Raw genomic sequence first — 26,886 nt, forward strand, 5'->3', positions numbered from 1 at the left:
ATGAGCAGTTAAAATTTGCTCAGGTGAAGTGCACAAGCAGCATTTGTAACCATCTAGATCTACATCCAGGATGTTGGTTTGTTGGCAGGACAAAAGTAATGAAAGCGAGCCAAATATAGATCACTTGTTGAAATTAGTCAACTCTGGACAGGAGCTTCATTCAACAATTTCAGACTTGCCCTTTAGTGAGGCAATTTAATTCATCCTGCTTCAATGCAGCAGTTTAGTGGCCATTGACATGAACTTTACAAATAAGGACCCCCTCCAGGAATTAATTTTGTTTATCTGGAAGAGCAGAGGGTAACGAATTACATTAACTCTAATGATTTGATTAAGCATAATTTTTATAATACTGTTACTTTTGTGCTTATTCTTGATATAATTAACATAATTTAGAGTGTATATGTTACACTTTGTTGCACAAAAGACTATAATAAGTTTCAATTACTATATTTATATTTCTGTATAGCAGGTTAATGGTCCAAATTGATTTCCCAACATACATGGATATAAAGTTAAGAATAATAAAAAAAGAACATGTCATCAGTATAAAGATAGCAAAATTGCATCATTGGGCTAAATATTACAGAAAAGGTAAGACACCATCTTTCTGTGTAGTTATCTTGTGGTTGAATTTCCACTTAAATATGGTGACAATAAATTAAAAAAGAACAACACCCATTGTCTATGGGAAAAGTAATGAATACAGTAGTTCAATCAAAAACAAAAATGCACAGACATTCTTTAGCTGAAAAAGTAAATATGTGTATTAATAAAACATACAGAGGAAATGGATGCTAGGGACTTTGTTGAGTGAGGCAGTTTTTTAAGTTTTAGTTTTTTTTTCCTAAGGACCAATTTGTTGTCCTAGTTCATGGTGGACAGGTACCTGAAGTTTGATGTGATTCTGCAAAATTTAAACCAAACATCTGCCCTCTAAAATAAATTTCTGCACCACAGGGCCACTTCAATATGTCTGAAGAAGTTTGAAAAATATGTTTGGGATTGTTGTCCCTGATGAAACACTGGTGTTTATGTCTCTACTACCTATGTCACTATGTCACGCATACAAAATAGGTTAAAATATTTCATAGGATTTAAGTTGTGTGTTACTTTAAAAAATGTGTACACAATAGAACAGTTCATTTAAATGAGAAGTGTAGTTAGAATCTAGTGGTAATCTGATTTAACCTCCCCCTTCTCTCTCTTCCTCTCTTGTCTCATGTCACTGATTCTGTATGATATTATCCTTCATTTCTTCTGATTCTTATAATTTATGATCCCTAACAAATGAAAGTTTGTGCAGCTTGAAAGGTTCAGTTATCAGTCATGGTTCAAATCATATTGACTGAATCATCAACTCTCACTACAGGCACTGACATGTTCCGAGAGATTTCCCACAGAGAGTTCATATGAACTAGTAGAGCTAGCTACCAGTTAAATTGGTCTACCATGTCATGTCTTGACGTTCGTTCTACAGCCTCGTGATATTGGTAAACCTAACATGACGTTGCGGTCTCGAGTTTGACAAGCGTTAACGTCGACCAATGGGAAACGCAGCTTTTCCCCGCTCGACCAATAGGATTCTCGGGATTTCCTACAGAGGCGGTCTTTCTGAGAAACAGTGCGTATCGGGTTAGGTTGTTAGAAAGTTAATGGCTGGGGGAAAGAGATCCTCCTCAACCCTCGCTTCGGGAGAGTTTCTGGATTCCCTGAAGTAAAATAACGCAAATATCCAAACAGAAAGACCCTGGACGGACGTTTAAGTCAACGGCTAGCTCGCTAACACACGCATCGTGAACACAAGTATGCAGGATGCAGTAGCCGGGACGGCAATGCTGACGGACGGCTTCGAGGACGAGATTGACTCGGTGACTCCTCGCTCCCCTGTGGCAGGGATGGGGGTAGGAGCGACACCAGGAGGAGTCGGACTAGGGGGCATTGGGATTGGTGTGGGTGGAAAGAAAGTACGATTGTACGGCGAACCAGGCGGACCTGCAGCAGAAAGACTGGATTTCAAACTGGCGGCCGCGGCCGTCCTCTCCTCGGGTCCAGGATCCGGCAGCGACGAAGACGAGGTTTCAGAGGTAGCTACGCTAAGCTAAGCTAGTTAGCGAAGCCTAACCAGAGAGCTAGGCAACATTCCTCTCCTAGCGCGAGCTGGCTGCTAGCTAGCTAGTTAGCTCGCAGTTGGCAACCACCCCCTCCCAGGCCGCTGAAATTACGTAAAATAATCCAACACTTTAATCGAATAACCCCTCGAGTGAGCTCTGGTGCTCATGGGGGGTTTGATGTCGTTCATGCTTGGTGAGACATGGGCAGTTGTTGACGCTAACCGGCTGAAATGTTTTATTTATGCAGCGCAGGCTGAGACCACGGCCTACTTCGGGTGGTAGCGACGTCGGCCTCGCTCGGTGCTGTCGTCTCGCAACACCCATCACAAGTTTGCGGCTCTCTCAGCAGCTCTCCAGCCACGGAAAATGGAAGATGTCCGTGAAGCCACGGACGCACACGGACGTTTGAAATATCCACCATATCGTAGTTATGGTGCAATTACGTCACTTTTCCCCCCAATCATGTAAATTAACTCCGATCGCGGCTCGGCTAACTTTTCGATACGTGCAGATTATTGCTGATCTTCGCGGAACTGCTCGAGTTTTCGACAGTTGGTGTTGACAAATAAGCCAGCTGTTGTTTTTTCATCCCACTCGGTTCAGATAGCCACCACCGCTGGGTCAACTCCATTTGCCTTGTCAGAATAGAGAGCAGCTAGAGTTCATGTTGAGAAGTGTCCAACTTTCCATGTGCTGGCAGCAGCACACGGGGTCAGGTGTGATGGCATCTCCTCACCTCAGCTAAACATACTGTGGACATGTTTGACACCAGCTCAGATGGACACACGGATGAAACCATTTATTTGTCTCCACAGCCTTTATTTTACACACTCCCCTTTTAGGTGACGGTGCGATGGGACCAGCTCTGTGGGAATTGTGTCTGGATTTATTATTGAGATTATTAGTCAGTGTCTAAACGCCAGATCACAACCAAGCATTGTTGTACGGCATGACTTGTCTTATGTGAGCTGTCAGTTTAAAGATGTCAGCCATACTGTTGTCATGTATTTGAGTTTACCTTTACATATGGCGGTAGCAGATGCAGGAATGGGACTCATCAGACTATTAGATGACAAATATTTGACTTGCACACACCTGTCAAAGGTCCCAGTTACAGTTATATGGGATTTTCATGGCAAGCTAATGTTCATTGTCCTGTAAAAGGTGATGGAGTATTTACTCTCAGTAACACTATCATCAAGGAGTTAATGGGTGTGGAGGGAAATGCCAGCACCTGTTGAGCCATCTCTATTATACTTAACCAATATCTAACCTAGGAGGTTCCTGTACGAACAATGCTACAGCCATGACTGCTAGACAAGGATGACAGCTTTCACCAGTGACGGTGTAATTAAGCAGTGTCTGTGCGAGCATCAGCTGTGAAGTAGCAGCAGCAGAAGAAAATATCAAGTTTGACAACTACATCTGAGGCAGTTTAATTGAGACGTGCTGCGAGTGTATGTCCGCAGCATCATGTTTCCTCACTCACCCTGGCTGCTACATAAGCCTGAAAGGGAGCATTTGTTGTGGTGTTTCACTCCAGTGGAGAGCTCGCAGCTCTGGGCAGTAGCTAAAATCTGAGCCCCAGGATTAAGCAGATGCCATTCTAGGCCGTTCCAGCTCTCTGGATACCAACACTCTGGGAACTGTAGTTCATTAATAGTCAGGACTGATGTCCATTGTTGATTATAAAGGCCTTTGTGGAACTACACTCCCCATGGGTTGTTGTGCTCTATCGTATAGCTGAATTCCTCCACATTGCTGTGTGCTGACTCTCTCACAACATTTGATCTCACTACACCAGGCCTTAAAAGCCTGCTGCAGTTTGTGGATGGACATAGACCAGGGTTGTAACTTTAGATTTTTCTTACAGATTTTTTTTTTTACAGCGTCTCTTGCAAATGTCCCCTTACAGAAAATGTTTAACTGATTGTAAATATTTAATCTCACCACGCAGGTAGGCTTTTTACCAAAGTTGGCTGCAATGTCTGTTATGTTTGTCATTTATATTGTAGATATTGCTAATGAAATATACCTGGTGTAAACTACAGGATAACTAACTGACTTATATTTACCAAAGTCAGTGTGTTGAGTAAAATTTAATGAAGTCACCATCATGGAATTGTGTGAATTGGCCATCAATCTATATACTATATTGTAATGTATTTTTGTATCACTAAGATTGCAACTAAATATCATTACAATTATGATTGGCCCTATTTGAAAACTAAAACACCTTTACTTAACAAAGTTTAGATTAGATACATCTTAAAATATTATAATAAACAACTGATATATATATATATATATATACACATACAACTGAAATTCAACTAACTCTGAAATTGACAAAATATATTCATATTTTTGCTTCTGATGGCGTGTCTAATGACAATTATCTGTTTTGTGTTCATATTTCTCACATCTGTAATGTGTATAAAGAGCAGAGTAACATAGTTACTAAAAAGCACGAAATTCTCATGTTTCATCTCTAAGGTAAACTGTCATTTACAAAGAAAACTATTGATCAGCTTTACAGGACCAACTACAGTGAATAAAAGATAATTTTAGTTACATTTTTAAAATGTTGATTCTCTTTGGTGTTTTAAGGCAGAATACAATGTTTGTAAAAGAGACTGCAATACACAATGGCCAATAAAAGCAAAGCGCAGGTATGAGAGTGTGGTGCTGTACTTGGGCAGCTGACTCTCAGCTGAATCTTTCTATGTGTGCAGGGGCTGTAATTCCTGGCTGCAGCACTTCCTTTGCTTTTCTGTTAAAAGAAACTGTAAATAAACAAAGGCAGTGTGCTTGGTCTTTTTATAGCCAGTATTTGTGAGAGGGTCATTTCTGTAAAAAATAATATCAGTAATGTACGGTGTATTATGCTGTTATATATACATGTTTTCATGCCACCCTTTTTAATAAGGTATTTATTATTTGAGAGATACAGATCAATGTGTAGACTTGATGTTAAATACAGTTGTTGATCAGAAACTATCATGAAAAGAGTTTTCAAAGGTCTAATTATCCTTCTTTTATCCTCCTCCCTCTCCTAGGTGGAGTCATTCATTTTGGACCAGGAGGACCTGGATAACCCCATCATGAAGACAGCGTCAGAGTTGCTTTTGTCCAGCGCCACAGACGGAGTCGATTTAAGGACTGTAGATCCAGAGACACAGGCTCGACTTGAAGCTCTTCTGGAAGCTGCAGGTATGACTGCTTTGTCTGAACTTACGTCGGCTTTTCAAGGCTTCACACATCAATTTGCAATTGATTAGTTACCCACTGGTCACACTAATTTCCTTCCAATCAATCTTGATTTGTGCTTTAACATATTTTAAATAAGTTAAAGCGCAACTTTCTGCCTCAGCTTTCCCTTGTAACCAATTCTCAGTCCTAACAATGGTTGTATAGGTCCTGGTTTGTATGAAGGCCTAAAACTTAAATGGCTATCAAGAGAACCTGCAGGTTTTGCAAGTGTCATATCGGCACATAGCATGAAAGTGATTTTGTTAAATTAGTTTGATTAGAAACTGTAATCTAGGTGTAAGAAGGTCTGTATAGATTAATCCATTGGGCCTGGGTGTCCTGGCCTCGTTTGGGCTTATGAACATTACCGGGCAGATTAACACAGCAACACGCTTGAGCCTCCACAGCTTGCAGAGAGCCTGTGTTGAACTGCTCATGGCTAATCTCATTCTATTCCCCTTTCTCTCTGACTAGTCGGAACTGAAGAGATGGCGTTTTACATTATTTGTTTGCTAAGTCTCAAACTAACATAGTAAAAAAAAAACTAATAATAACATTTAAATATTTTATGACATTTATTAGTAAGGTTTATATTAGCAAAGATAGACAAAGGTGTCCGTGTATAATGACTGCGGCAGGAAGATTTGGACAGCTCTGTTCCCAGCGCAAGCAAAGCAGCCAAATACCAGGCCTATCAAGACCAACACCAGGGAAGATGAAAGTGTCTGGTGATGTCTGGTTTCTAGATGTCAGGCATTTCTCGATCGCTTAAGATTTGCAACCATGTTTAATTTGATGATTTTGTGTCATTAAATATTTCCCATATAATCTGGGCATCTAAGTTTGGGAGACTGTATACAAAAAGGGCCACAGTTCCCGCACAAAAATATCATGTAATTGTAAAACTATAAAATTAAAGCTAAATAATTGCTAAAAAATGCGCTGGAGCTCAAAGCAAAAACACTGGCCGTGCGACTGTTTGTTGAACCTTAAGCATTTTGTTCAGGAAAGGGATGAAGAGAGGCTGTCCATACCCTGTGGCATAAAAGTTCACAGACACATCACAGATGTATTAGAACATTCTACATACAACAGGTCACTATGAAAGATAGCACAGAATTTTTTGTCAATGAAAATGTGATAGAATAGTATTTCCGATTGTCACCCATCAGAAATATTTCTTCTAAATGAAACTGATTTCACAAGTTTTAATGTAAGCGTGGTTTATGCTATGTGTGCATGATGCAGCTCTGTGAGCTATATTACAAAACACTGGATCATATACAGTACATATCAAATCAGCCTTTGTAACGAGGCTGTGAATACTATTTGGGCAAAATATCTCAAAAGCCACCCGCCAACGTTTTTGTAACGAACCTGTAACCAAGGGTCATGTTGCTTTGTGGAGTTTGTGAACACTGTGGTGCTGTAGACAAAGTAGAGACATTTTGTGATTCTCAAGTCCCTAAATTGTTGCTGTCTACAGGTGCACACACAAGGATGCACATACATATCACAAGCATGAAAGTGACACGATACTAATTTCTGCTGGTTGCACAAAGTGGTAGAACGTATCAGCGTATCAGTTTGCGCTGTAAAGGGTAGTAGTGTGTTTGTAAAAGAGGAAAGAAAACCTGCTGGTCTTGAAAAACAGCACGTTTAAAACCATTAGAAAGGAGACATACAAAGTTAAAAAATAATTAATATTATAAATAACTCCCTGAGGGAATGGACGTTTTTGGATATAAACAAATCTGTTTACAGTAATTACTCCTCAGGGTACTTTTAGAGCTAAAACCCTTATATCTTCTCCTCGGAGCTCCCTTGTTGCTCTCCATCAAATCATGTGGGCATGCTGTCATGATGCGTCCACAAATAGAAAGGTCAGTTTGTCACAATGTCAGCCTCAAGATTAATAAGATTTATATTCCTACCTGTCCTCATAACTTGGCAGTCACAGTGTCTGTCTTTTGCAAATGTTCCTCCTCTGTCAAACATTGCCAATGTTGCACAGTAATCGAACTTAAATCCACTCAAACACTGTCAATCTCCATTTTGGCTATCTTTAAACCACATTGGCACAACAAGGTGCTGCCGACATCTAACTTTACAGGGTAAGGCAGGTTTATTTTAGACAATCTCATACACTTATCTCAAATGTAGTTATGTACTTACAAATACATAAACATCTAAAGAGACAATCGAAAGGAACTCTACATGCATTAAATGACAAAATAAATGATTGAAAAGCAAGAAAGAATAAAAAAAAAAAAAGGCTAACTAAAATATTGGTATTATTTTCGATGTGTTTTACTTTTAATTCTACCAGAAGTTGAAACCTATAATAAACACAGCAACAAAAGCATTAAGAAAAAAAGATTTGAAGTACACAACAGCTAGACACAATCACACACAATGTTTAGGATTCGGTCCAAAAAGTCCTTTAAATCAAACAGTGATTAATAGTCTAAAATCAGTCCACTCCCTCAACTCACCATGTCCACTTGGTGAAGATGTCTGTGTTGGGTACAGTCTGCGGACTGCCCAGTCATGCACAGAAATAAATGTTCTACTTTAAAGTGGTAAATATACAGCTCACAGAAACTTAATACATGGTTAGCATAGTTAGCATGTATTAGCTTGGTGGGATAAGTTGAGGGATTTGTTTAATTGAGTACTCTGATGGTCTAACCAAAGCCCCCGCTTGATAGTCTATATGAAACAAAAAGAACAATTCGTAGAATATTGGTATCAACCAGCCAAATCTGATTTGAATTATGATGAAGTTCTTAGTTGGTTATAGCCATAATTTCCTATTTTAAGTTCTTCTGTTAAAAGTAATGCTCAATCTGATTTGTATAACAACCTGCTGATTTAAAAAAAACCCTACAATAGATGATAAGCTAGTCTACAGGTGATTCCCAGTGTTCCCGGAACTTAAGCTAATTATTTGCTCGGGGAAGAAAATCCTCTTCATAAAGAACCAACTAAATGAGGATAGTCAGGACATATTTGAAAAGGTTTCTGAGATGACCTATTTGTATATCAGTCATGATAACCCACTGTAATGAATTAAAGCACCTTTGAGTTATTGCGGTGTATGCCTTAACCTGCTATCATTCACCATGTGCTGTCAGAAAGGTCATGGGGTGACTCTGATGCAATGTGTGCGTCTTGATAAACAAATAATAAGTAGATGCTACAGAATATGGATAAGTTCCCACAAATTCAACCAAATTCAATTCTGCTTTTTGCATAGATACTACAATATTTTATGGCTATTAAGCAGTATATATGACTTACATGCACACTGACATTTTGTTTTAGTACAATTCGATAGAAGATGTCAATAAGAGTTTTGACAGGGCTTTGCACATGCAGATGCTTATATGTTAACACATTGTATAAATCCTAGATTTGGATTTTATTTCTTTTATCCAAACACTTTTGATTAAGATGCTAAGACAGAGTTCAACCTCGAGACACTGTGGCCATTTGAAAAGGCTTGTATCAAAACCTGAGGATATGATATGATGGCAAAACATATAACCTTTATTTCTATTTACCTAGTGAGCAATTTGCTGCATAAGAAAACTTGTATAACTGGATGATCTCTGAGTTGTCTAATACATTTTAGAATCATAGTCAGTGAGCTTTAATGTTGACTTTGAGTTCTGCTTCAGCTGAAAATTTAATTAGAAACTTGGATAAAAGTGTTTACTCGGATTACATAGTGTGTTGTTGGTACAGTGGGTGTATGCAGCTCAGCTTCTGCCAGTAACTAGTTTCAGTTGTTCAGAAACAAAACAAAAACATCTGCTTGTACTTTAACTCAGTCTTGACCTCAATAAGAGCTCAATGTCCATATTCCAAACATGAATAGGTAAAGGTTGGTTGTTTTTGTTTAAAGTCTGATTTAGGCTTGTAGAGACAAATATTGTTACAAAATGATTAGATCATTTGCACTGCTTCAAACCTTTAAAGTTTACTTGGTGTGTTTTTGTTACTGCGCACTTACAGTCTCTGTGATAAACACGATACAGTAAAACATTAATGATCAACTTCCTCGACCTCTTGTTTCCCTCTGCCTCTGGGACCATTGCGAAATCCCTGTCTGAGATCCGTACTATGTTTAGCTCGAGTCGCTCGCCTAGTGGTGAAAACACAGGAGGACCACAAGGAGCTCACTCCAGCCTGGCTAATGGATGTGTTGAGGCTGAGGCTGAAAAGTTAAAATCTCACACTGTTCTTTCCTTTTTTCTAAGCTCTTCTATTTCTATTATTGGTTGGGAAATGTTCCCTGTTCTGTCTTTTAAAAAATATCTGAGCAAAAGCAGTTTTCTTTATGACTCGTGCCTGCTCTTCACTCAAACACACACAAAAACATTTTTTTTTTTTCTCATATGGCATTTTGTTTTCTTCCCAGCCATGCTTTTATCCCTTACTGACCACTGTCTCCACTTTCAGTTTCTCTCACATTCACTGCCTCTCACCCATCTATAATTCACACAGGATGGCAACCTTTTCTCGTCGATCATTCACAACCGTGAACTTATATCAGCTGGTATATTAAACTAACATTACCCCCCTGGCCGTATTCATTCTAGATCTGAGCTTTTCTACACCATCTCATAGTTGCCCAGTGGATATTGTTATGTACCTCACCATTTGACCCAGTCATTGTCCAAAATAAAATACTTAAAAATCCTAGCTGGTGTATTGAAAGTAGTGAAGACAGATATTAAGCCATATTAACAAATGCTTGTGTGTGTTTTCTGTGTGTGATTTTTGTTTTGTTTTTTTTCTTTTTCCTCTTGTGTATGCTGCTACTAACTCTGGATTGGATTGGCTGGACTGGACTTGCTGCTTCATCTGGTCTGGTGTGATTATGCTCCCCTGTGGTTTGCCTTGCCCTTGCACCTCTGCCCTTTTGGTGTTCGGTAGGCATCGGTAAACTGTCCACTGCCGATGGTAAAGCTTTTGCAGACCCCGAGGTGCTACGGCGACTGACGTCATCTGTGAGCTGTGCCCTGGATGAGGCTGCAGCAGCCCTGACACGTATGAGAGCAGAAAACACACTCAACGCCGGCCAAGCCGACAAGTATGTATCTTGCCCACACTAATGCTGGCGTATGCCAATTTATTGTTTACACTCTTTAATAAATTAATCCATTCTGTACAAACAAAGTCATTTTACCCTGAATCTTAGTTGCATATAAACCATGTCTGCATTCGAGTGTGTTTGCTCCCTCAACGTGATTATTTCATTGTAAGGCGCATGTGTGTTCACCTGTCACAGTGGCAGTAATTGTAGCAGTCTGGTTATTTTCAGCCGTAGTTTAGCAGAGGCCTGCTCAGATGGGGATGTCAACGCTGTGCGCAAATTGTTGGATGAGGGACGGAGCGTCAACGAACACACAGAGGAAGGGGAGAGCCTTCTGTGCCTCGCCTGCTCGGCTGGCTACTATGAACTTGCACAGGTTTGTGAGAGGAAGGTGGGAGTGTGAATTTACTGTAAGCTGAAGTATGTTGTGTGCAAAGCAAAGGAAAAAATTATGTGTATCACCATCTGATTGTTGTTGGACAGCCCACCCATGCATGACTCTTAATCTTATCATTCCATCTTTCATCTTAAGGTGTTGTTGGCCATGCATGCCAACGTGGAGGACAGAGGCATCAAGGGAGACATAACGCCACTCATGGCTGCTGCCAGCGGAGGTTATGTGGACATTGTAAAACTACTTCTGGTCCACGGAGCAGATGTTAACGCACAGTCCTCAACAGGTACTAACCCTCTTATGTCCCTCTTATAAAATTATTTCCTTTACTCCATGTTTTGCAGTCACATTTACCTCTCCACTTTGTTCCAGGCAACACAGCTCTAACGTACGCATGTGCCGGTGGCTTCGTGGATGTGGTGAAGGTGCTGCTCAAAGAGGGTGCAAACATTGAGGACCACAACGAGAACGGACACACGCCTCTCATGGAGGCGGCCAGTGCTGGTCACGTAGAGGTGGCCAGGGTACTTTTGGAGTACGGCGCCGGCATCAACACACACTCCAATGAGTTTAAGGAGAGCGCGCTCACACTCGCCTGCTACAAAGGTCAGAATACAAATATAGCATGTCCTCTCAATTACCATGATGTGGTTTTCTGCCTTTAACATATTCTTTACTAAAACTCTAGTGAAAGGATTAGAAAACTGACTTTTGTTTGTGGGCTTCAGGTCACCTGGATATGGTGCGTTTCCTGTTGGAGGCCGGAGCAGACCAAGAACATAAGACAGATGAGATGCACACAGCGCTAATGGAGGCATGCATGGTGAGCATCTGACCCAAACTGTAGCATTACCTAAATATTTTCTTTTCAGGGTTTGTTTAAAGATATCAGATTTGATATCCCCCCTGTGTCCCTTAATCATCTTGATATTAATAAAAACTTTCTCACCCGCACCAGTTTACGTTTTATGGGGGTGTCTGTCTCATAGCATCTCCTAGCAGGATTGTGTTTTAGCTTAAATGAACATTGATCCCATGTATATATTCATGTGCTTATCTCTACATTCTTTGTGTGTCTCGCTGTCCCAGGACGGCCATGTGGAGGTAGCACGGCTGCTGTTGGACAGCGGCGCTCAGGTCAACATGCCAGCGGATTCCTTTGAGTCGCCGCTGACCCTCGCAGCATGTGGAGGACACGTGGAGCTGGCAGCCTTGCTCATAGAGAGAGGAGCCAACTTGGAGGAGGTGTGTAAAGAGACGGATGGAAAAGACCATCAAACATTCAGAGGATGAAATTTCGTTTTCTAACTCCTAACTAACTTGCTTTCCACAGCTGTGTCTCTAAATATGAATTACATAGCCAATGAAAACATTTCTGATTTCAAACTTACCTTGGTACAGGTTTAATCTATAAAGAACAGTGCTTTTGTCATTTCCTCTGCCCTGCTACTATTGGGGTGGATTGTATTATACAAGAGTTTATGTTTTTATAAAATAGGAAATGTGAATTCCCTTTTTTTTAATTACATTTAAATGCAAGAAAAACTAAAATGTATTATGCAACATTACACTGCTGTTATTTTAATGTTAAAAAAGGGAAAACACTCTTACCTGAGAGAGAATTCATGTAGAGATGTCACGCCAAAAAACACAGCTTCAGGTTTTAGTTTTTAGTTCTTTCGCCTACAACAGTGTAAATGACTAGTCAGTTGAAAATGTCCATTCTCAAAGAGAGTACTCAGACACAAGTGACGGGCTTCTACACCACCCTTATGCGTTCTTATTTGCTGCTTATGTTTGTGTCCAGGTTAATGATGAGGGCTACACTCCCCTGATGGAGGCAGCTAGAGAAGGCCACGAAGAGATGGTAGCACTGCTACTGGCTCAAGGTAAATATCTTTGTTCCTTCATCTGTGAAATGGAAAAAAATTCAAATGGCAATCCAGTGAAGTGTTTATACATTGAATTTATTCACATGCGAACAGCCCTTTTCTCACATTTAGTTTAAGTAACTCTACGAAATATCAGAACCAGACATCTGTTAAGTGATATTGACGCAATTTTACTCCCATCGATTTGCACATGATTTGCTCATTTTGATACCAAACCCATCAGCAATCACTAACTGTTCTTGGTCAATATACAGGTGCTAACATCAACGCCCAGACGGAAGAAACCCAGGAGACAGCTCTGACTCTAGCATGCTGTGGAGGCTTCTTGGAAGTGGCTGACTTCCTCATCAAGGCAGGGGCTGACATCGAGTTGGGCTGCTCTACTCCTCTAATGGAGGCTGCACAGGAGGGCCATCTGGAGTTGGTCAAATACCTACTGGCTGCAGGTGAGCAAGAAGAATAAATGCATGAAGATGCAGATCTAAGAAGGCGTATTTAGCTGAAATTTAGACTTTTTTAGTTATGTCTCTCTGCTTAAAATCTTAATAAATGTTTCCCTCTGTCAGGGGCAAACGTTCATGCCACCACGGCAACAGGTGACACTGCGCTGACGTATGCATGTGAGAACGGACACACCGATGTTGCAGATGTGCTGCTGCAGGCTGGAGCCAACTTGGTAAGGCATACTCTTACATCTTCTGTGTCACATATGGTTTGATGGCCTTTTGCTTCACATGGGTTCAGATTAACACCAGAAGAGATATTTGTCTTTTGTATTCAAGTTGATTAAACTTTACACAGTCTGCTTTAAGAAAAGCTTTTAGATTGTAGATGTTCAATAGTTGTATTCTCTAAAGTCATTGTTTCTCAATGAATAGAACTCATAACTTTTAAACTAACATAAATGAATCTTTGTCATCAAGGAACACGAGTCTGAAGGGGGGCGGACGCCCTTAATGAAGGCAGCAAGGGCGGGACATCTCTGTACTGTGCAGTTCCTTATCAGCAAAGGTACATTATTATTTGGTCATTAAGAGAAACCACATTATATTACTTGCAAATTATTCGAAGAAAAAGTTACTTGAGTATACCTATTTAAATTAAAAACAAAAAATCTATTAACACATGATGTATGTGGTCTGTGTTAGTGAATTTACTCATATTGACTCATATATTGACCCCAAGCAGTTTTATTTTGGGAATCAATTAGTCCCATTTCATGCATAGTGAGTTAATTTGTTTTCTCTTTCCCAGGTGCTAACGTGAACAGAGCTACTGCCAACAATGATCACACAGTGGTGTCTCTGGCCTGTGCTGGAGGACATCTGGCTGTGGTGGAGTTGCTGCTGGCACATGGAGCGGATCCTACACACAGACTCAAAGTAATGTCCACACACTGGATAATATAGATCAAACCACATATAATTTTTGATCTTGTCTCTTTGTGTCACAATAACACAAAATTTTAATTATTTTACCTTTTGTAGGATGGTTCGACGATGTTGATAGAAGCTGCTAAGGGTGGCCACACCAACGTGGTGTCCTACTTGTTGGACTACCCCAACAACATTCTGTCTGTCCCAGCCCCCGACCTCTCCCAGCTCACTCCCCCTTCGCAAGATGCCTCTCAGGTAAACACAACAATAGATACCACTTTTTATTGAATTTCCTCTGAGAAATTCCTCTGCTTTTAGTAATGGTGGTTTTTTGTCTTAACTGAACGTGTCTTCTGTCACAACAGGTTCCTCGTGTCCCAATCCAATCTCTCGCCATGGTAGTGCCCCCTCAGGAGCCTGACCGAGCCCCATCAAACATCGCCACACCCCCACCCATCTCGAGCAAAAGTAAACACTGCTTCATGTCTCCCAGTCAGAGAACTCAAGAAATACAAGTTTCAGCCTTCACTCATTAATTATTGTTAACAAAATCTAACACTCTTTGACCATTCTTTTTCAAATCCAGGCATGTCCAAACAGAGACAAGCATCCCTTCAGCCCGGTGTCCCCACCTCAGTTGGACGGGGGCCTGAAGCGGAACCTTTGCCGCCCTTCCACTTGTGCCAACCTCTAGAGTGCATTGTGGAGGAGACGGAGGGGAAGCTGAACGAACTGGGCCAGAGAATCAGCGCTATCGAGAAAGCCCAGCTTCAGTCACTAGAGCTCATTCAGGGGGAGCCGCTCACCAAAGACAAGATTGAGGAGCTGAAGAAGAGCAGAGAGGAGCAGGTACAATCCATCAACCAACTGATCTGTTTGCATTATTAATGTTAATTTGAGTTGGATGCATGTAACCATAAAAGCAAATTCAACCTTAAATTTAGTTGTGCATGCATAACCAGGTATCAGAAGTTGGTCAAACATGGATGTGGCTTTTGCCTATTTAGGTGCAGAAGAAGAAGAAAATCTTGAAGGAGTTACAGAAAGTTGAGCGCCAGCTTCAGCTGAAAACACAGCAACAGTTCACCAAAGAGTACATGGAGGCGAAGGGCTTAAAAGAGGAGCAAGAGGTTGGACTGAGCCAGGGCCCGGGGCCCGGAAGTACGACGTCTGCTCCAGGGTCCCTTCCCACTACACCAGGTGCCCAAGTACACACCAGTTCCGACACAGATGAAGAGGCCAACAAAGATGGAGAGCAAGATGACCAGCTGGGGGAGGAAGGGGACGAGGTAAAAATCTTTCTTTCTTTATTTTTATGCCTCCGCGCCAGCGCCAGCCAGTGGCCAGAGGCATTATGTTTTTGGGTTGTCCATCTGTCCCGTTCCCGTAAACGTGATATCTCAAGAATGACTTGAGGGAATTTCTTCACCAATTGGTACCAATATTGACTTGGACTAAGGGATGAATTGATCCGATTTTGGTGGTCAAAAGTTAAGGTCATGGTGACCTCACAGCATCAATGACTAACTCACTTGATTTTGGAAGCCAAAGTTCAATGTCACAGTGGCCTCACAGAGGGGTCTGTTATTCTTGAACGTGATATCTTAAGTCTGGCTTGAGGGAAGGTCTTCAAATTTGGCACAACAATTCACTTGGACTCAAAAAAAGACTGATTACATTTTGGTAGTAAAAACTCTAAAGGTCAAGGTCACATGACCATGCTTTGTTTTGAACTCAGTATACCAGGAATGCCCAAAGGAAATTTTACATCTTGAACAATTCACCTGGACGTTCTGAATAGATATCGATGGTCAAAAGTCAAGGTCACGTTGGCTTCAGAAAACATGTGTTTGTGATATCTCAAAGGTGCTGGAGGAAATTTCTTCAAGTTGTGATCAGTTGCCACTAGGACTAAGATTTTCAGATGAAGAGATTATGTTTCAGTGGTTAAAGGTCACTTTAATGAGTCATTGAAAAAAGTATGTACAAATATGTACAAGCCCACTGGTTGGCGGAGGCACACAACCACAGTGCTGTAATTCTAGTTCTGGTTCATAATATTGATGTTATAACAAATTGTTGGTCTAAAAGACTAAAGGTGTTTTCTGTACATTTTCAGGAAGAGGACGATGATGATGACGACGAGGAGGGTTCAGAGGATGAGGCAGATGGTGAAGAGGAAGACTACCCCAAGCTCCCTCAGGTGGGTACAATCCTCTACAGGGATGGATCACAGCCACCACAGCAGCCTCCTCTGCCCCCTTCGCCACAGGCTCAGCCCCAACCTCCTCCTCCGCCTCTTCAGACTGCCTTCGTCCCCATCCAGCCCCTGCCAGACTACAACCCTGCAGACTACCCGGGAAGTACCAGCCCAGAGTTGCAGAGGGTACTGGTGGGGCAGCAGATGCTGGGCCAACAGCAACAGGTTCAGGGTCAACAGTTGGGTGGGTTAGGCCCGGGAATGATACCTCAGCAGGCCCCAGATGGGCTCATGGTCGCTACACCTGCACAGACGCTCACAGACACGCTGGATGACATCATGGCAGGTGAGTTCGCTTCTTTTTTGTTGATTTTAAATTGTCATTGTTGATGCTGACTCTTGACCTAAATGCTTATGCTAAACTTTTTTTCATTCTTTCCTATTGCAGCTGTGAGCAACCGCGTACCTATGCTGAACACTACGTCACCCACACCCCTGTCCCAGCCACCCACACAGACGCCTGCAAACATCGCCTCGCCCCCTTCAGTCCTGCCCCTCTATCCCTCTGTTGACATAGATGCACATGTAAGACACATTGTCATTTTGATGTCACAGAGATCTAACAATTGACAATTCAGTTGAGCACAACTATGTATGTATGTGCACAGTCCTCTACCCTGCTGAGAGATGTTATATTCCCCACAGACGGAGAGTAACCACGATACAGCGCTGACGCTGGCATGTGCAGGAGGACATGAGGAGCTCGTGTCTGTCCTTATTGCACGGGGAGCTAACATCGAACACAGGGACAAAAAAGGTATTAAATTTGGATAAATAAAAAGGGTGTATGAACAATGAGGTTGAGTGAATCAGTAAGTGTTTTTATACATAAGATAATCAGTTAATTGTAATATCACCTCTCTGCTCCTCAGGTTTTACCCCTCTGATCCTGGCTGCCACTGCTGGCCACGTAGGTGTGGTGGAGGTGCTCCTGGACAAAGGGGGTGACATTGAGGCTCAGTCAGAGAGAACCAAAGACACACCCCTCTCCCTGGCCTGCTCGGGAGGACGCCAAGAGGTAAACACATTTTCTTAGCATTTACCTTCATGAGTGGCTATTTGTTTTCACTGCTCTAACTGTAATGTAACTGTGCTGGACAGGTTGTCGAGTTGTTGCTGCTTCGGGGAGCCAATAAGGAACACCGCAATGTGTCAGACTACACGCCTCTTAGCCTGGCTGCTTCTGGGGGTTACGTTAACATCATCAAAATACTCCTCAACGCTGGAGCTGAGATTAACTCCAGGTGAGCGACAAAGATATCAGAGTTCACTTTAGCCCCTCGATACTGGAGTTTCATTAATAGGATAAAATCTTTCTCTTTAATCTGACTCACATCATTGTTTTAGTTCCTGTAAGTGAACAAGGTTGAACTATTTCTTTGGCTCCTACAGGGTTTTAAATTGTACAGTGATAAAACAAATACTGCGTAGGTGTAGAATTTATCTTTGGGTTTTAGCTGCACCCATTAAATGAAAGCATAGTGATTATCTCTGTTATAAACCGGGAGTGGGAAAACAGTAAGGCAATAACTTCCCGGTCAAGGTTTTATAGCAACTGCTACTTTGATAAATACTTCTCCATATATGTTGTCCAAATACATGTAAGTGAAACCAGGAGAATCCTATTCATCCTGTTACACATTTAAGAGTTAATTGTTGTTTAGATAGTTGATCTCTAAACAATTTATTTATATGTTTTGCCTCCAGGACTGGCAGTAAGCTGGGAATCTCTCCTCTGATGCTGGCAGCTATGAATGGTCATGTACCAGCAGTGAAGCTGCTGTTAGATATGGGCTCAGACATCAACGCCCAGATTGAGACCAACAGAAACACAGCTCTGACCCTGGCCTGCTTCCAGGGGCGGGCTGAAGTTGTCAGTCTGCTGCTAGATCGAAAGGCCAACGTAGAGCATCGTGCTAAGGTGAAGAGGCTTCCACATACGGATTGAATCTGTGATTGTATAGCTGAAATTACTCATCCTTTTTTTTTTTTTTTTATGTTGGGTTAAACATATTTTTTCCCATTATTGCAATCTGTGTTTATAGTCTGTATCTGCTGGCCATCTTGCTAATTAATTTCTCTGTTCATGCAGACTGGTCTTACTCCTTTGATGGAGGCAGCCTCAGGAGGTTATGCAGAGGTGGGCCGAGTGCTGCTGGACAAAGGCGCAGATGTTAATGCTCCCCCAGTGCCCTCATCCCGAGACACTGCTCTCACCATTGCCGCCGACAAGGGCCACTACAAGTTTTGTGAGCTGCTTATCAACAGGTAAGTGCTCCCGGGTGTCAAGAACTGTGATCTTGTTTTTGTTCTCATAAAAACATTTGCCTTTAGTATTCGCCAAGAGTGTGTGTTACTGGTTTTATTGCAACACAAATTGTTATTTCATTCACATCATGTTAGACATCTTTGGACATTTTAATCAGACATGGGTAATAATTCAGCCTGTGGCTGAGTGCCACCATATTCATCCTGTCACTCAACCTGGTCAGCTGCATTCCTAAAAGCAACCCTTCCTTTTTACAGGGGTGCCCATATCGATGTACGAAACAAGAAAGGGAACACTCCTCTGTGGCTGGCGGCAAACGGTGGCCATTTTGACGTGGTCCAGCTCTTGGTGCACGCCAGTGCTGATGTGGATGCAGCTGACAACCGCAAGATTACCCCACTCATGGCTGCTTTTCGCAAGGTGCAGTGTTCACCGAAAAAACAGTGAATCGGTGTATGGAATGGCTGTACTTTAGCAACTCTGTTTTCTAACCATTTCATTTAACTTTTCAGGGTCATGTGAAAGTGGTGCAGTATCTTGTGAAAGAAGTCAACCAGTTCCCATCAGATATTGAGTGCATGAGGTACATCGCAACAATTGCTGACAAGGTAGGAATTGATTTACTTTTAGCTAGTGTGCTACATTGATTGGAATTGACAGGCGAGGTTAAGATGTTTGCAGAGGTCTAACTCGAGCTGTTCCCACTTGTTGCAGGAGCTGTTGAAGAAGTGCCACCAGTGCATGGAGACCATCGTCAAAGCCAAAGACCAGCAGGCGGCCGAGGCCAATAAGAACGCTAGCATTCTTCTCAAGGAGCTAGACTTGGAGAAGGTAATGTCTGATTCTATTGCTGCACTTTTGTTTAAAGCATCCTTAATACACTGACAGGATGTGTTTTTTTACACTGGCTCTGTGTTGTTTGTTTCAGTCCCGAGAGGAGAGCAAGAAGCAGGCCCTGGCTGCCAAGCGTGAGAAGCGTAAGGAGAAACGCAAGAAGAAGAAAGAGGAGCAGAAGAGGAAGCTGGAAGAGGAGGAGGGGCAGAAAGTCAAGGAGGAGTTCTTCGAGATGCAGGAGCAGAAGGAGGACTCGGCCGACGGTAACTTTCTATGAATGAGAGAGACAGAGACTGATACAGAGTGCAGAGCTTGCTAATACAGTTATGTTGTACTCGGTTAGTAACCTCTTCTGATTTTAATTTGACCTTTTTATTCCCCCTCCTTCAGAAACGGAGGTTCCTATTGAGCCTCCCAGTGCAACCACCACCACCACCATCGGTATATCTGCCACCTCTACCACTTTCACTACAGCTTTTGGTAAGAAACGAGCTAGTGTGGCCACTACCCCAAGCACCAATCGCAAAAACAAAAAGAACAAGACAAAGGACTCCTCGCCCAACGAACCCATCATATTACAGGATCCACAGGTAAGCAACTATTCATGCTTTTTCCTTTTAATAATCTGGATTTTATGTATAAGGCTAGCCAAGTGTCTGATGGAAAGGAACATTATTTTGACATTTGTGTATTTTCCTTTTTAGGTTGCACTAGCACAGCACAAGGCTGACAAGAACAAGATCCATGGTGAGCCACGGGGTGGGGGTGGGGGAGTGACGGGTGGCAACAGCGACTCTGACCCCTTGGATAGCACCGACTGTGCCAGCGAGAGCAGCAGCAGCGGGGGCAAGAGTCAGGAGCTCAACTACCTCCCTGACCTCACCTCCTCCGCCTCCTCCTCCTCCTCCTCTTCCTCCTCATCCTCCTCCTCCTCAGCCCCCTCCTCAGGAGCAGCCCAGGCCCTCCTGCCCGGCCCTGAGAAGAGACACTGTCCTCAACCACAGACTGATGGCAAGCTGGACAGCAAGGTCACAGTCTCCATCTCCAAACCAATGCAAAAGTGAGTCCCTGAAGGAGCAGAGCACATTTATCACTGGTCTCTCTCTCTCTCTCTCTCTCTCTCTCTCTCTCTCTCTCTCTCTGTTTGTGTGTGTGAAGCTGTTCGTCTAGGGAATACAAGCTCAGCTTTAAAGTTCTGTTTTTATGGGAGAACCATCCACAATACATTTCTTTAAAGTGCAGTGTTAAATTATCACCCAACTAATTTCAGAAAGTATGAAACTAGTAAATCAAAGAACAGTTTATGTCATCGTCTTCTAACCGAAACTGATCTTGATATGTGTTGTCACAGAGCTCCAGACATGGGTGACTCCACCTCCAACTCCCTGCCCTCTCCATTCAAGACCATGGCTCTCCCCATCACCTCACCAAACAGTAAGCTCAGCCTCACGAGCCCCAAGAGAGGCCAGAAGAGAGAAGAGGGTTGGAAGGAGGTGGTCAGAAGGTCAGTTTATTTAATTATAACTTTTTATAATTGTCATTCAGGGCTTCAGATACACAAGTTTTACTCATCAGGCACACGTTCGTAAGAGAGATTATCTTTTACAGCATCTACATGGAACGTGTATGACATATTCTGTTGTGGAGCTAATAGAGACAATTAGTAATGTTATGTATATGTACCATTAAATGCTAATTAAAATCAAAATCACCAGGGTAACTAAAGGCCAGTGCACACCTAGTCATAAAAACTGACCTCTAACCTTCTTCTTTTCATCAGATCAAAGAAGCTGTCTGTGCCAGCCTCCGTCGTGTCTCGAATCATGGGCAGAGGCGGCTGCAACATCACAGCCATCCAGGACGTGACAGGAGCCCACATTGATGTGGACAAACAGAAGGACAAGAATGGGGAGAGGATGATCACCATAAGGTAAAAACAATGCCCCCTGGTGGACTGTCAACACCACTGCAGATGTACTCAGGTGCATAACACACGTACGCCCCTGAAAGATGATGTCATTCATATCTACTGGCCAGTCCCACAATGCAGCAGTCCAGCTTTAATATATTGGTGCGCTGTCTTTGATGTTAGGTGACTTCAGGGAGATTTAATTTTCTATCGTCTTTCATTTCAATGTCATTAGATACTGTAACTCTTTCGGGCAATATGTCTGATGTCCTTGCCATATCAATGCCACACACACACAGGGAGTGCTGCAGGGAGACTGTATAACAGTATAAATCACCTGCATGAAATAATCCGCACTCGCAGCTATGCAAGGTCAATTTTTCACGCAAGGTTTTCGTCCTTGTTTGAGAGGTCACACCAGGGTGAGCAATAGAAAGACTTACTTACTTAGTGGATTTGGTGTCTGTATTGTGGTCATCTATGTTACTAGAATTCAGCAGAGCGCATACTGCTGCCAAGAGCCAACAGTGCCCTTAAATTCAATGAAGTTGCACCAAATTGCATACATTCATAGATATCAGTTCCCTAAGTGTGCCTGTTTTTTCCCCCATCAAGATCCTTGTATTATTGAAAAGTATCTTTGAAAGAAAACAATTTTTGAGAATTTAAGCTCACAGTTTGAAATATCAACCACAAAGTCATACGTTTTAACACAAGAGCGTAGTTTAAAGAAAGTCTGCTTTGTTGTTTCAGAGGAGGGACGGAGTCTACAAGGTATGCAGTCCAGCTAATCAATGCTCTGATCCAAGACCCAGCCAAAGAGCTAGAGGATCTTATCCCAAGGAATCACATCAGAGCCCCGGGCTCTAAAACGACCTCTGCTTCCTTCCCGAGTACCACAGGGATCCCCAGCAGTTCAGTCACTGGAGCCAAGGCCCTGAGCTCGCTAGTCGGCTCCACAGGTGTCTCGTTCCAGCCTTCTTCATCCTCATCTTCATCATCCTCTCAGGCAGGTGGAAAGATTGGGAAGGGGCTGTCGTCAAACGTCAGACAGCCATTCCCTGTGTCTTTGCCCTTGGCGTACGCCCACCCTCAACTCGCTCTACTCGCTGCTCAGACCATGCACCAGATCAGACACCCTCGTCTACCCATGGCCCAGTTTGGCGGCACCTTCTCTCCTGCCCCCAGCACCTGGGGACCTTTCCCCGTGCGCCCTGTGAGTCCAGGCAGTGCTAACAGCTCCCCCAAACACAACGGAGGCACCAACTGCACTGTAGGCCAGGCCAGACCCAACTCTACTCACAGTGATCACAGCAACACAGCCAGCTCAGGAGCCTCAGTTACAACTACAAACACCACCACCACCAGTGCTCCAAACACATCTTCAGCCACGGCCTCACCTCATACCCCCAACCCTACCCCATATAATCCCCAGCCGAGCATCCCCACTCCTTCCTCTGTCAGGAAACAGCTCTTTGCCCCTGACCCTAAGCCTGCTGGTGTCTCCTCGGTGTCTGCTGCTGCAACTGCGACCAGTGGCACAAATGCAGTAAGAGGCACAGGTTCTCCTGCACATCACAGTTCCACTACAGCTACCGCTAATGCCTCTCAGCAGCCAGTCGGTCTTATCTCACAGCTCTCTGTACAGTCAGCTAAAACGGAGCCCAGTGCCATGGCACCACCTGGAAAAGAGAAGACCTCTCTTCCTGTAGAGAACCAGCCTGTTTCTGTCAGCGAGAGTATCAACTCTTACACTGCCCCTTCTATGGCTCTAGCTCCCAAGCCAGATCCCCGACAGCAGTTACCTCCCCCTCCCTCCTCTGTGCCGTCCACAGAGGCTCCACCGCCCCTCCTCAACCAACAGCCCAACTCCCATCTCCAATCAGCTCCTCCCCCTGTACTGTCACACAATGTTGCACACCCCAACAACACAGTCCCCCATTTCTCAGCCCCTGCACCCAGAGTCTCCCATCGTATGCAGCCACCAGGGCCTTACTCCTCCCTTCCTGAACAGCAGCAACAGCAGCAGCAGCAACAGACGCAACAGCAGCAGCAACAATCTGTGTTTGTGCCCTTCAATGCTCAGCAAGAATCTCTGAAACAGACCCAAAACCAGACATCACAGCCGACGAGTTTGCCTCCACAAGCCCAGAACCAAGCTCAAGCCCAAGCTTCAGGCTCCCTTCAGGTCTCTGCTAACCTGGGGATGATGAACGGTTCCCAGATGCAGCATGTTGCCAGTGCAGGCAAACCTCAGCAGATACCTCCCAACTTTGGTCCTGCAGGCCTCTTCAACTTCAGCAGCATCTTTGATAACAACAGCCAGGTACGTTAAAGTTTCGTTTATACGGTACACATTAGTCTTTTGCAGTAACTTGACGTGACATTGAAGAAGGTTGAACAAAACAAGAGAAGATAAAACTAAACTATACATAAGATCAGTCATGCAGCCTGTGGTTATAAAGCTAATGTTCTAAATTGTGCTTTCCTGCAGGTTGGAAACAATCAGGTGTGGGGTGCATGCCACCTGCCTGCTCGCTCACCTCCAGAGCAGTCGTACTCTGCCCCACCAGCCTATATGAGCATGGGCCAAATCGAGAACATGATGGCCCCACCCCCTCCAGACAGCTCCAAAGCCCCTGGCTACCGCTCTGCCTCCCAGAGGATGGTCAACAGCCCCATTGGTACTTTTCTTTTACTTCATGCATTATATGTTTGTTGCTAAAAGCATTAAATTGGGACTAGTAAATATATTTTATTTTATTGTTTATTGTTTATAATAATTAGAACCAATTGATTAAATCATACACACAGAGGAAAATGTTGCAAGGTAGAAACATTCCTTTAAAGAAGTATTTTATGGTGAAGTTCTAAGTTAGTTTGTACTTTGTATTGAGCTATGAGTCTCTTTATTCGTCTGCACCCACAGCTTTGACCAGCTATGCCACCAGTATCTCTGGCAGCCCAGTGTATCTGCACGGTCATACGCCGGTTGGCGCACCCTCCTTCAGCAGACAACACTTTTCTCCTCATCCATGGAGTGCATCCACATCAGGTACCAGACTCACACTGTAACTGTCCATCCACAAATGATCCATTACACATCTAGAGAAGCGTTTAAAAATTCACTTTTCTCTCGTATAAGTTCAAACAAATCAATGAATTCTTTAAATCTGTGATTCTGATCTGCTCCTGACTAGTTCTTCCTCTATCGCCTCTTCTCCACCAGGTGAATCTCCTGTCCCACCTCCCTCCACAGTGTCGTCCTCTGCCCTGTCCACCTCCGCTGTGGCCCCTCCCCCTCAGCCTAAGCCCGGCAACTCCTCGCAGCAGGACCGGAAGGTCCCACCACCCATCGGCACAGAGCGGCTGGCCAGGATTAGGCAGACAGGTTCGGTCAACCCACCTCTCCTTACCACCAGCTACACAGCATCTGTTGGACAAGGAGGCATTTGGTCGTTTGGAGTTGGCAGTGCTTCGGGTAAGAGCAAATATTGTTTTTGGTGTTTTGTGTTTCTTAGAATTAAGAGCATGGAAAAATGGCATATATGGTCAAATTAAAAGTGTGGATGTTATTACATACACATAAAGCAACATATTTCAATTTCAGTAATTGTTATCGTCAGCAATTAAGCCATAACCCTGTTGTGTGTGGCTTTGTGCAGAGGCTATGTCTGGTTGGTCCCAGCCCCTGATGAGCAGCCACATGATGCACCCCCAGCTCCAGGCGGAGCAGTCGGCCTTCTCTCAGCACCAGCCGATGGAGCAGGACGACACAGGCATCGCGAACCCTGCTAACAACTACCACCAGCCGCAGCATTTGCCCAACAGTTACATGGACTTCCCAAAGGTAACACAATGCTACGGTTCTGGAGATGATTTAACCTTTGCTCCTCTTATGAACAAATGTTTTACCAGGGATCTCATACTGTATTTCAGGGGATGCCTATGTCTATGTATGGAGGAACAATGCTGCCCCCTCATTCTTCCATGGCAGAGGGGCCAGGGGGACCGATGTACAATGGTTTGCACGCTGGTGACCCCGCATGGAGCCCCATCATCAAAGTGGTCCCAAACAATGCAGATAACGCTGACCCACAACAGCAGGTAAATGTCATTGTTTTTTAAACCTATGCTATCTGTTCATGTACACTTTAACCATCTGGCTTATTGTTCAGATACAATATTTGACTACGTCCCTCTAACATGATCCTCATGTCGATTCTCTCTCCTTCAGGTGTGGCCTGGTACCTGGGCACCTCATGTTGGCAGCGTGCACCTGAACCACGTGAACTAGACGGCGTCCACACCAATCAAACGCAAACAGCATGACCCACAACGCAAACATAAAATACCAACTGACGAATATGACCAATTAAGACAAAGAAAAAAGAAACTTACAACATGTTAACTTTAGTAAGAGACCTGAGAGTGCAAAGCAGAGGTTGAAGAATTGGAAGTTCTCTCGACGCCATTCTTTGATGTGCCTAACTCAGACAATGAAAAGAAAATTTGGCAAGAGCTGTTAACAGTATCCTGATGATGCAAACAAACATGCGCGATCACCTGTTTAACAGGATCCATTCTCTGCGTAGTTTAGCGATTTTGACTTAAACCCACACACACCGTTCTTGGGCGGCAGGGGGCTCAACATGAAGTAGCTATTTAAACTTGGCCCAGAACTAGATGATGATTACCTAAAGAGAAATCAGAACCTTTTAGAGTGGTAAATACATGTATAATTGTTTACATACTAAAAAGGGTTAAAATGAGAGTAAATTTCATGTCGTATAGTGGCTCTACTTTATGTAGCCTGTATTAATGTGAAATATTTACCTTAATATTCAATAAAAAGATTGAAAAGTAACTTTGTCCTGTTTTATGAAACCGTGTTCTTCACTGTGTTTTTTCATTGTACATTGAACTTCTGAACCTTTAACAAGACACATGGAACACATTTAGTCAATTGTCTCTTAGGCTCCTTTTTAGGTTTCATCTGTTCTGCTGTCCTCACAGTTGGAGTCCTTGTGCAATCCTTCGACTTAATGGTCACAGTTTGCCTGTGAAGTACAATCAGTTTTATTAGAGAAATGTTTCTTCATTGAATGTCTGTGTATCATTCATTTTAGCTTGCACGCTAACTGAGCAAGCTGGAGGGGATTCAATGACACCTCAACAGGAAACTTTGGGTGTTGGAATCTGACCATAGATGAAAAAGAAAAGCCAGTGCAGTCTTTCGTTATGTGGCTGAATTTTCAGTATTGGTTGGAACTCTCAATTTTATTCAATACTGCCACTCAGTGGTAAGAGAAGTGATCGCTTGGCAAATCATAGGCAAACACTATGACCTGTACCACTATTAAAATATCATCAGTAAACTTCCTGTTTAGAGCTAAGATTCTACGATTAAACAAAATGCCCCAGTAAATGGTGGGTTCAGTTCCCTAGGAACTTTCTTCCAATATTTACTCAACTTTTATTT

At 43.1% G+C, this 26,886-nt stretch overlaps 1 protein-coding gene across 7 annotated transcripts; it reads left to right on the forward strand.

The window, feature by feature from the left end:
* Positions 1-1,607: 1,607 nt before the first annotated feature.
* Positions 1,608-26,271, forward strand: ankhd1 (ankyrin repeat and KH domain containing 1). Of its 7 annotated transcripts, none has more exons than XM_020080199.2 (39): positions 1,608-2,087; positions 5,174-5,327; positions 10,311-10,467; positions 10,684-10,846; positions 11,003-11,150; positions 11,237-11,470; positions 11,593-11,687; positions 11,954-12,109; positions 12,672-12,753; positions 13,011-13,202; positions 13,323-13,432; positions 13,680-13,767; positions 14,011-14,138; positions 14,244-14,387; positions 14,498-14,600; positions 14,719-14,981; positions 15,140-15,421; positions 16,252-16,678; positions 16,781-16,917; positions 17,038-17,149; positions 17,265-17,410; positions 17,494-17,636; positions 18,100-18,313; positions 18,485-18,660; positions 18,919-19,081; positions 19,174-19,269; positions 19,376-19,492; positions 19,590-19,758; positions 19,886-20,085; positions 20,200-20,555; positions 20,847-20,999; positions 21,276-21,425; positions 22,158-23,730; positions 23,899-24,088; positions 24,334-24,459; positions 24,634-24,885; positions 25,070-25,254; positions 25,344-25,511; positions 25,642-26,271. In XM_020080199.2, the coding sequence occupies exons 1-39, from the start codon at positions 1,809-1,811 to the stop codon at positions 25,699-25,701; spliced, it is 8,091 nt and encodes a 2,696-aa protein (XP_019935758.2). In that variant the 5' UTR covers positions 1,608-1,808; the 3' UTR covers positions 25,702-26,271. The 7 variants fall into 7 exon arrangements, with proteins under 7 accessions (XP_019935758.2, XP_069387653.1, XP_019935775.2 ...); XM_069531552.1 differs by having other exon boundaries at positions 11,593-11,685; positions 11,946-12,109; XM_020080216.2 differs by having other exon boundaries at positions 10,699-10,846.
* The last annotated feature ends 615 nt before the right edge of the window (positions 26,272-26,886 follow it).

Source organism: Paralichthys olivaceus, chromosome 9 (assembly GCF_024713975.1).
Source record: "Paralichthys olivaceus isolate ysfri-2021 chromosome 9, ASM2471397v2, whole genome shotgun sequence".
Taxonomy (NCBI): Eukaryota; Metazoa; Chordata; class Actinopteri; order Pleuronectiformes; family Paralichthyidae; genus Paralichthys; species Paralichthys olivaceus.